At 46.4% G+C, this 10,588-nt stretch overlaps 1 protein-coding gene across 1 annotated transcript in view; it reads right to left on the reverse strand.

Moving 5' to 3' along the window:
* Positions 1–987: 987 nt before the first annotated feature.
* Positions 988–10,588, reverse strand: part of UHMK1 (U2AF homology motif kinase 1) — a 9,808-nt gene continuing 207 nt past the window's right edge. Inside the window, exons 1-7 of the mRNA XM_010166153.1 lie at positions 10,487–10,588; positions 7,495–7,686; positions 6,632–6,726; positions 5,612–5,688; positions 2,709–2,807; positions 1,685–1,773; positions 988–1,213 (exon numbers count right to left, since the gene is read on the reverse strand). The exon at positions 10,487–10,588 is cut by the window's right edge and continues 207 nt beyond it. Of these exons, the coding sequence (XP_010164455.1) occupies positions 1,067–1,213; positions 1,685–1,773; positions 2,709–2,807; positions 5,612–5,688; positions 6,632–6,726; positions 7,495–7,686; positions 10,487–10,588 (801 nt within the window). The 3' untranslated portion in view covers positions 988–1,066. The remainder of the gene's footprint in view (positions 1,214–1,684; positions 1,774–2,708; positions 2,808–5,611; positions 5,689–6,631; positions 6,727–7,494; positions 7,687–10,486) is intronic.

Raw genomic sequence — 10,588 nt, forward strand, 5'->3', positions numbered from 1 at the left:
CGCACAACACACAAAAGCCAAGCGTGGGACCTACGACAGACAGATATTTGTTCTTCCTTAGAAGGCTCACAGGGCAGGAGTTCTGCTGAGACACAAAGAATACTGCGTGCTGTAGCACTCCTTTCCCAAAAATATCACCTAAAGACACTTAGTATTACAGATGATTTGGCATCAGAGCTAGGGAGCATCAGTGCCAGCACAGGGCATGTGCTAGGAAGATGACTCCACACAACAGGGTTTTCACATCACCTCAGGCCACAAAGTGCTTACAGGTTCTGTTGGGACTGAGGCTGGCACTGCTCTGAGGACAGGTGACAGGTATCCACCACCAGTTCCTGCCCACCAGAGGCATACAAGCAAGTTCAGCTCACCACAGGCAGTGTCACCCGCACCTTGCTACCCAAGCCCATCATGCCATCAGTGCCAGGTCAGATGGATGGCTCTTCTCGGCTCATGAGGCGGCAACAGGGTCACACCGTAGGCTCAGCAGATCTGATTTCACTGCCTCCCTCTGCTCTACGAGATGTGAAGACTCAAAAGTCTTCCTGGTCTAGTTTTGAGAGGATGGTGCTTCTGGTTCTTTATTCACCATAGATATCAACAAAAGGCAGGGAAGCCCTTCTCCTCCTCCTCCCCAGCACTGGAGGAGAGTACGTGCATCACACGAAAGCTTAACGAAGAAATCCTCTCTCCAGAGCAAAGTCAAGTGCCAAGGCCAAGGCTTTAAAGGTCTCACTTCAAATCACTTAAAAGCGCTTGCCAAGATCTGCTCGGCCTCCCAGGCTCCCAGTGTCACCGCTCCTGCCACCTGAGCGCCCGCCGGGGCAAAGCCACACACCCAATGTAAACGAGCAAGCACAACACACACACAAGCACACGCTGAAAGCCATCCCGGCCTCCTCTGCACATCACAAAGCAGCAGCAAAGGTTTCAAAGCCCAGTTAAGTCCTTCACATCTCTCCTTCACAGATGACTCAAAAGCAGGGCTAGGAAGCTCTTTTGTACATTCAACTGTAAAACACGTGAGGAAGAGGAGCAAGACAACTCTCCTGATTGTTGCTACTGCCTACAGCAAGTTTTGGTACAGATATCCTCTCTTATAGGCACTCAGTGGGTAAAACGTAGCCACAACAAACTTGCCATCAAAAATTTTTCCAGTCAGCATTTTTTGGGCAGCTTTGGAATCACCAGCATTTGCATATTCAACAAAGACCTGAAAGAGAGAGAGGAGAAATGGGACTTCCAGTGCAGCTTGCCACACACCCCCTCCCACTCCTGCCACTGGGAGAACGGTTCCTGAACAAATTTTTCCCTTCTATCCTTGGTTGAGCCAGAACTAAAAAGAAGGAGCTGCACCTCTGAACTGGAATTTCACCTCTTGCTCCTCATTTCTAAGGGTCAGATGGGAGAAAGTATGATGATGATCTACAACCTCAATGCCTCATCTCCCACCCACTGGCTTCCATCTTTCCCTCCCATATCCCAGCTGCTCTGCTAAAGCTGTTTGGGAACCTCACAGGTTAGGCAGCCTTACAGAACTAGGAAGGAGCTCGTGCTGTCCTTCAAGATATCCATCTATTTTTAGTACTGTCATCAGCCAGGAGATTGCCAGGAGCTGAGCAGCAGTCCTGCAGCACATGGAGTGTAGGTGGGAATACACAGCCTCTTTCCTCCATTCACTTACTTGGCCTTTACCAGGATTCTCCTTTGGAATAAGCAAGGAAACCACCGGTCCGTATTTCTGACACTCCTCCCTTACGTCTTCCAGGATATCTGAGAAAGAAAAGACCTGGTTGTCTTTCACTTTGCAAACTAGGATGAGTCAAGAAACAAATGAAGGCCAGATGAACACATCAAGAACGTTCAGTCAATAGAGAAGTCCTTTCCTCCCAATTTAAAATAAACTATTGAGAGGTGTCACAGCAGAAGCTGACACTCCTTAATGGTCACATAACGAGACAAAGTGTCTGAACTGAGGCTCGTGAACACAGACCTGCAGACAGTGAATCCCCAACAGCAGGGCTTGGAGCACATGGACAGTGCTTTTCCTTGCTCACAAAGACTGGCCTTACAGTAGCTAAAACATTTGGGATTTGAGAGTGCTTTTTTTTTTTTTGTTATGGCACTTGGAGGAGGGGAACTGAAGTAGCTGCCACAAACTCTTCTTTGTGTGAGCAGAACCCAGCCTTTTAAACTCATATCCCCAGAGCTCTCTAGCTTCTTGCTACTCATGTGGATTTGAGAGCAAGCAGAAATGCAAATTCCACTGACATGCCCTGCCACCTACCACGTATAATATATAAGAACTACAAAGAGATATTTCAATTCTCTGCTGAGATCCTGGAGAAGTTCACTAGTAAACTTTTGAGGATCTCTGTTACTGGGTTGCAAAGTCCTGTGCAAGTCCAGCAGAAGCTCAGAGCCACAAACACATTATGAGGTCTGTGGTCATTTAACCAATAAAGAAAACCAAAATAAACTTTTTTTTTTTTTAATCCAGGATCCTTCTTCAAGAACTCACTACAAGCTCCCCTTTCTGTCTCAATCTTTTAGTCTATTCTCTGTTGGTGCAGCTGACCCACTTGGTACCAAATCTCGGCTGAGCAGCTCTTTGTTTGCTGTTCGTGCGCCTGTCAACTGCTTTTCTGCTTGCTCTCGCATCCCCAAAGCCAAACAAAACAGAGTTTTGTTGCACAGCTTGTACCAACCTTCATATTCTTCTTCACACTGCAGAGAAGCATCAGTTAGAACATTTAGCAGCCTCAGCACAGGCGTGGGGAGCATCACCAAATCTTCGATATGGGGAGCTGTTTGACACCCACAGAATTAGAGAAAAGAAAATAAAGTCCAAAGGAGCAAGAAAACAGGAAGTTCACTCAACATGCACTATCACACACAAGCACTGACTGCTCTTTGTAGTATGGTTTTGCTTCTCTCTGCTACTGCCTGCATTTACAGCTTGTATTCTCCCTGTTTCCAGCTTATCTTCACCCTGTGCACTGAGAGACTGCAATGCACTGTTTTGCAGACCACCATGCAATCTTGCAACAGAAATGGGGACAACTACTTAGTTACTTAAACAATGCAGAGCTATAGAATAAGGCACGGCCACAAGAGGGTGGCCATAAGGTGGGTGAGCAGTGATCTGTGAACAACTTTACAGGAGCAGAAACAAAGCCCGCTGCCACAGGACACCTGGCTCTAGAAAACAAGCAGCTCCAGAACAGTCTGGAACAGTGTGGCACATACTACAGTGGAAGAAGGAAACAACCCAAGTGGACAGACCAATGTCAAACTGAGAGTCATGTTTGAGAGGATGTCCAGTCCTATACAAACTCAAAGCAGCAGGGACAGTGTCACTTCTCCAGGGACAAAAGCTTGCTTTCGTGTTCCCAAAAGGGACTGGCAGGCCAGTCATGAATTTAAGATCTGGGAGCCCAACTTGCAGGACCTGGAGAGCATTAATGCTTTTATTTGCATTGGCAGCTACAGTAGCAGTACCTCACAGTTCTCACACTTGATGCTGACAGAGAGGAGAGAAAAGGGAGGAAATGGCTCAAGTTTTCCAGTTTGAGTCTTCTGACTATGTCTGCAAAGATAGCAGGCTATTATTTCCTTGGAAATACTTTTCCAAACTGAGCTGGGGAGCTGACATCTCTGCCAGGCACAGACAGAAGATGTTGATTTCACAGTGAAAGAGGAGATGAGAGGCAAGCACACACACAGAGTAAGTCTCCTGTCTGACATGGAAGAGGCTTAGAGGATGAAAGGCCTTATCAGTCTAGACAATGCCCAGACAACCCTTCAAAGAAAGGTGCTGCATTTACATAACCAGGCGTGTTCCAGCTCCAAGTGAACCTCTGGGACCAGGACCATTCTTTCACAGGACTATTGGCAACCAAGAGACAACATCAGATGAACTGGGGACTGAAAGAACATTTAAGTATTGCCTCGGACTTAGATGCTGCTCCTTTTATTCAAGTAAGTCTATCCTTCATTTCACACATCTTTTTTCAGACAGGAAGACAAACCACCCCCAGGACTCAGAGCCACCTGATCTTCCTGTAACCAAGTGACAAATGCACTTCTTGCAACACCCTCCTGCCCTAGGAGATACTTTCTGCCCAGCCCCTCTGCTCCTCTTCAAAGTGCCAGGTGATACAAACCGCACTGACAACACAGAGGGCTGCAGCCTGCAAGCAGCTCAGCAAAGAAGTTGATGAACTGGAAAGTCAAGACTTGACTGTAAATGACAAGGAAAGCCATTCTCAGCTGTCTTTGCTCTAAACAGAACAACGCCGTGTCCAAGTCAAAGGCAACGACAGATCATTTTTTTACTTCCCAGGAAAGCAACAGTAAATGCTTCTTTGTTCAAACAAGGTTATGTACAACTTTGGCAAAGAAGAGAAGCAGCAACTAAGAAAAATTGAAGCTGTTGTATAAACTTGTAGCACTAACCACAGAAGCACCTTCCTAGGTACAGTTAGAGGTCTGTGTTTAAAACTAGACAAGAAAGCTCTGCCAATATACTATTCCCTCTGCTCTAAAGCAATACTGGCTGCAAGGTTCAGCTCCTGCCATGGAAGGCAGCTTTCCTTACAACAGTCCCAGTTTCTGAGATGCAGGAGAAATTTGAAAACAGGACGAGTTTGTTACCTTTGCCTAATACACAGGAACGCCGGTATCTTGACATGACCTCAAGAGGCAATACTTAACCTGCACTGCAAGGAAAACCAAGCAGCTTAAGAAAAGCAGGGCTGAGATTCAAGAGAAAATGCTATCCCAGCCAGAATCTGGATGCCTGAAGCATTAATTTATGCTGTAGAAAAGATCGATACAAAGCTCTTCACCGGTGTTGTTGAAAGCAGACAAGCTCTGGAGAATGCTACCGTCCTGCCTTTAGAGCAGAAAACAGGGAGGGATACGAGCCTAAAAAGGGCAGTCTCAGCCTGTCTTTTGCCAGCAGCCTGCAACCCACATGAGGGGTTCCTGTGGAAACAACACCATTTTATTAAATCGAAGAGAAAGTGCCAGACCCAAGTGACAGTGACATCTGTCTGACCTGCCACACACGCACCAGAAGAGACAGGCCAGTCACTGCAAAAACAGGGTCGCACCACGAGAACGCACTGGGATTATTTGAGCTGTGCAGAGGAGGCAGCAGCAGATGCTACCACCAGCCACTGACCTAGTCACTCACGTTCCTGGTTTCTGAACTGGGAAACTCTTGGCATAAGGAAAACAATCCACTCGCCATAAACAGCACTGCACCCTTCAAAAGCACCTTAACAGTCACGATATTAGGGAAGTACCTTGGTTATTTCTGTCCCCTCAGATGAACACTGCTGCAAATACACTCTTGGTCAGTTTGATCTGGGCAGAATTTACTGGGAGTCCAACCAAAAGTGACAGCCTGCAGGTCCAGAGGGGCAGGGCAGCACCGAGAGCACAGCCAGCACGCGGACCTGCTGGCTGTGGTACTGCAGAGGGCTGGTGAGCACCGCAAAGGGCAAAGGAGCAGCAATGAGGCCAGAAACAATACAATTTAACTCTACCCTGTGCTGCTTCCAGCACATGCTGAGAAAGCCATGGAGAGAGGTGCACAGCTTACCAAAGGGAATGCTGAAGAACGGGCTGCACAAGGCCTTCTCAGCGGAGGCTCGCTTTCCTTGGTCACAATGAAGCATGCTGGAAAAGAAGACACCTTTATGGTCTTGCATGTGACATTCCTACATCAACAAATCCAACTCAGACTGGAAGCAGTACAGAGGAATACCCTGTCTTTGGGGTGCTTGTGGTACAAAGGGAAGTGTGAAGCACATCCTCCAGTTCACAGCTGAAGCACAGCAGAAGGATCCTCTGAAAGCATTTTGGTACATGGTACAGGAGGCTTTCCTTCTCAATGTCTCCCAGCACCAAGTGATGGAAGCTGCTCATTTACAAGTTCACAAGGAACGTGGCATGTTCCAGCTCCACCTCCCCAGCCCATTCAGCCCACGTCTCAGGCACAGGTGCAGACTCATGAAAGCAGGAGTCATCACACACCGAGGAGCTCCCGCATCTTTCCACAGATGGGATCCAAAGCAGCTAATAGCTCAGGACTTGCCTGAGAATGTCCCCTACTCAGCTTTACCAGTGACTCCTGATGCTATTTCTGCAAAGTTGTGTCCTCATTCACTCTGTAGCCCCAGAGCAGAGTCACAGGACAGCAAAAACAATCTCCTCAGCAGACCTCTGCAGAGAGCTGCACAAGTGCATGTTCATCTTGACAGCAGTGGAGAAGCAGCACTGCCTGACCCCCTTCCTTGTTTCTGACAACACTCCCCTAAAGCTGCAAAATCTCCAGTTTTCTCCAGATATAACCTCGCTGGCAGGAAGTACAAAGCACTGAAACAGCAAATGATGAATGTCATGACTGATATTCTTTATGTTCTTACTCCAACCTGTGCCTAACTCAGAGGAGCTGAAGTGTCTCTGCTAATGCTTGCACTTGTTACTAGCACAGTGGCAAGGAGAGTTTTTTAAAAAAGAAAAAAAAGATGTTAGGTGTGGGCTCTAAGTTACCAAGAGCAAGGCATGAGACTTTACAAAGCACAACTTTAAGCAACAGTTAGTAAATATGATAAGATACCTTTTGATAAGGTCTCTGAGGTGATAAGCTGGAATGGCTGAATTAACCACCCCTTCACTGGCAAATATGCGATCAATGATGGCAGAACTGTTCGCCTGGAAAGAAAAAGAAAGAGTGCTTAGGGAGGAAAGAAGAGACCAGTGCAAAGCTTTGAATAACCCATCATTTTTTGCACTGGATGCAGAGGGCTCTGGTACTGTGGCATTTTGTGGTGCAAACCAGCAGGCCCACATTAGATAAAGTTTTTCTCATTTGCTTGTGCAAAAGTTGGAGATTTCTATGCACAGGCAATTTGCTGGTACTGTGGAGGTTATGATGCTGAAAGGATGCTCTTACTGGGAAGGGGAACACAAAACAAAATTATTTTATAAAGAACAGAGGATAGAGTCAGACTCCAGGCTCACAACACACATCCTTCCTCTTGTTTTCTCAGGATATAGACTTACGAGAAGATTCTCAAGTCAGAGCTAATGTTAGACTAAAACCAGCAAATAAATCCTCTGTCATAGTGCTGCTGAACTAGCTGGCAGCCATCAGCCATCCATTTCATTCTTCCTTCTGTGCTACACTTCAGCCAGTGCAACTCTCCTCCCAAATCTTGGCAAGACAAGGGCTCCAAACACAGACTCCTGAGGCCCTCAGCTTTCCGTAACCTCAGCAGGCAGCACTCAGACACCCAAGTCCCACAGGGCAGGCGGGTCCTTAAGGCTCTGGAACCTTAATTCTCAAGGCAATAGGATTAGAGAAACATCCTGGAAACACTCCCTAGTTGCCAGGTGCTACCTCACAAATCCAGGTTATGAATAAGAAGTGGGAGGACTTGTTTCATGCAAGCAAGAATGCCTGCAGCAGCTCTCGCTCACCTTCCATTCCTGAGATTGGACTGTATGTTTCAATTTCATTCCTGAGAACATTTCCAGTAAAACAATTCCCAGACTCCACAGATCCACAGCAGAGGTACACTCCGTCTCACTCTGGAGCCCTGCCTGCGCCAGGCAGTTCTGCAGTTCTGCCTCTGGAGCCCGATACCCGTCTGTTTGAATATATTTCACATCCTACAGAAGATCAAACACACACAAAAAGTTAATTTTGCAGATTCAAATGCTTTGCTCTATCCTTAAATCAGTTCACAGAGGCCCTCCCAAAAGGGTCACCAAAATACTATTGCTACATGGACAGAAAGCATTACACAGCCAGCTGTGTTAGGCAGGCAGCTCAACTCCCTGTACTGCTGTGTTGATGAGGAAAAAAACAAGACTGTCTGGAAGAGAAAACATCTCCCAGAAAAACAGCAGGCACTAACATCTGATCTCTCTGAAGGATGACACTGCTGGGAGGAAGAGGCTGGATGTCACTGTGGACTGGCCCATTAACCTCTCATAAGCACAGAAAATGCTGGAAGTTTCAGGATAAGGGTTGAACACCTACAACATGCTCCCACATCAGCTGCATGAGAGCAGAAACAGCCTGGTCTGAACAGTGAGGATCAGTAACAGCTGCCATTATTCAAGTACTGATGTTCTCTGGAAAAAAATGTGGAAAGAATAAAGCAGGCACCTAACGCTCAGACAAGGAAATTATCAAAGGTGCTTCCCACGCACCTCTTCCTTCTCCCCCTTGCAGCCAGAAGCGCTGCTGCAATCAATACCTGCCCAGCTGCCGTGCCTGGCTAAGTAAAATAAAATGCCCACGCACCACCTGCTTAAAAGACAACAGAAAATTATAGAATCACCCAAGTGCTGGCTGCTCTGAAGGTCTCCAGTCCAGCCCCCTGCTCACAGCCAGCACCTGATCAGTCAGCTGTGGCTTTATCTAGCCAATTCTCCTAGGTGCCCAAAGACAAACTGCATGCTGTGTCTTTTTAACACAGGAGGGCTCGGTTTAGACACACACTGATGTGACTCAAGGAATGACAGTAGAACATGCAAACCTACTTCCTGGATAAGGTGCAAGATTGGGAATTCTTACCAGGGGGATACATTCAAACCAAAATTATCTGGTTCTCTGACTGAAAATAAAGTTTACAAAAGACATTTTCAGGCAACAGAGCTCTCTTTAAAAAAAATAAAAATGGATACACAAATTGCTCATCAGTGTCCCTCCTCCTATCAGCAGAGAGCAGAACCTCTAGCATGGCAAAAGGAGCAGCTTAGCAGCCCCATCAAACAACACTCAGAGACAGAGAAAACACCATTGTCAATACCACCAGCAAAAGAGCGAGACAGAATTTCATTCCCACCTAAAGCATTTTGAGAGATTGAAGGGGTTGAGACCTTGCTCTGTGTACAGCCACTCTCTGTTAAACAGTAACGGCAGGAAAAGTTATGCAAGGATAAGCTCGGCAGAGTTGTCACAAATAAGAGTAGGAGTCTTGACTCAGATAAGGAAATCGTGCACGTATGCTGCTGCCCAAGGCAGGGGTGGTGAGGGGAAGCTGATATCCAGTACACATTCAAAGCAGGGTCAGAAGGTTCACCCATATAGCCAGGGTATTTCTGAGAATGGGCAAAGGAAACTCAGCCCAAAGAAAGCAGATTGGAAGGATCCATAGAAGCAAATAAAACACCTCATCAGCTGTAATGAGGAAACTTACAGAGCAAGCAGCAAAACACAGACTTGAAGGGGAAAAAAAAGATATCTGCATTAGACACAGGACACCAGGAGAATGTTTTTCGCTGATAGACAGCAACAGATTAGCAGCACGAACCAGCATTAGGCCAAGAACGTGGGAGAACTGAAGAACAACATGGAGGAGTTAAGAAGTACAAACATTAAAAAAAGCTCTGTTACCAAAGAATTCAGAGACAGGTCACCCACACAATCCTCTTAATATTCACAGGTCAGTGGGTTGCACTGTCAATACCAAGTAAACCACTTAAAAAAAGTGTATCAATTAAAAACCTCTAAATGAATAGAGTGCATGGAGTAGGGACAAGCCAGGACGATGTCTGCACAGAAAAATCATAGCTCATTTACTAGACTTACTGCCCATAGCCCAGTGATCAAAGGCAAACTTGCTAAGAGGTTACCTGACGAAAAAGCTTTACTGATACCCCGGTAACCCAGGCAGTTACTAAGAGAGAAAGCTCTATCAAGCAAAAAGCAGTACTTTCAGAGGCTCTCTGCTCTCAGAGGCCATGGAAGAAGATAAAAAGGGCAAGGACAAACTTACAAAACCAAAACCACTAAACCAAAAAGTGACAGCAACATGGAGAGGGGTGAAAGCCCAGCAAACAGGAAAAGCAGAGCAGAAGAGGCAGAGATCTGTCCGTGTCAGTAAAGAACAGACACTGCCTACCCACAACCAGAGAATGGGCTTTTGTCAACACTGTGACATGGGACAGAAACATCCAGACTTCCTGAAAAAGGGAATCTGCTGAAGATAGGATGAAAGTAAAGACAAGCACAAGGACAATACCAGAGATAATGCAACTGACTGGGGAGGCTGACGGTGAAGCCTGGATTACTACTAAATACGATAAGGGATGATAAAAGGAATTAAAAGGAAATGCTACAGATCTGGGTGCTCCCACTCATCTAACCACATAAAAACTATCCAACTTCCCAGGAAGCTGAGACACCACATTTTTCAGTGCAGAGTTAACTTTGGAATTTGTGGTCATACGTAGTACAAAGGCTAAGACATCAACAGAAACCAGAGACATGCAAGGAGAGTGCGAACACGAGCTTCTGTTTCTAGGGCCAGACAAGATTTTAGCCTTTTCGAGGAAACCCTCTGCACCAGCTCAGCTACTACTCTGATCAGGTCATGTTGACTCCTACACTCATGAGCTGAGAGCGTCACAGACCCACACAACACAGAGCCAACTGCTTTGACTGCAGCATGTTCCAAACCTGATTCCCCTCTTTGAAGCTAAGTCCAAAGTCAATGAGCTTAAAGCACTCCTCCTCTGCGCTCCACAGGATGTTGCGTGGCTTGAGGTCTGCGTGCACGTA

Source organism: Antrostomus carolinensis, unplaced genomic scaffold (assembly GCF_000700745.2).
Source record: "Antrostomus carolinensis isolate BGI_N321 unplaced genomic scaffold, ASM70074v2 scaffold45904, whole genome shotgun sequence".
In the NCBI taxonomy this organism is placed as follows: domain Eukaryota; kingdom Metazoa; phylum Chordata; class Aves; order Caprimulgiformes; family Caprimulgidae; genus Antrostomus; species Antrostomus carolinensis.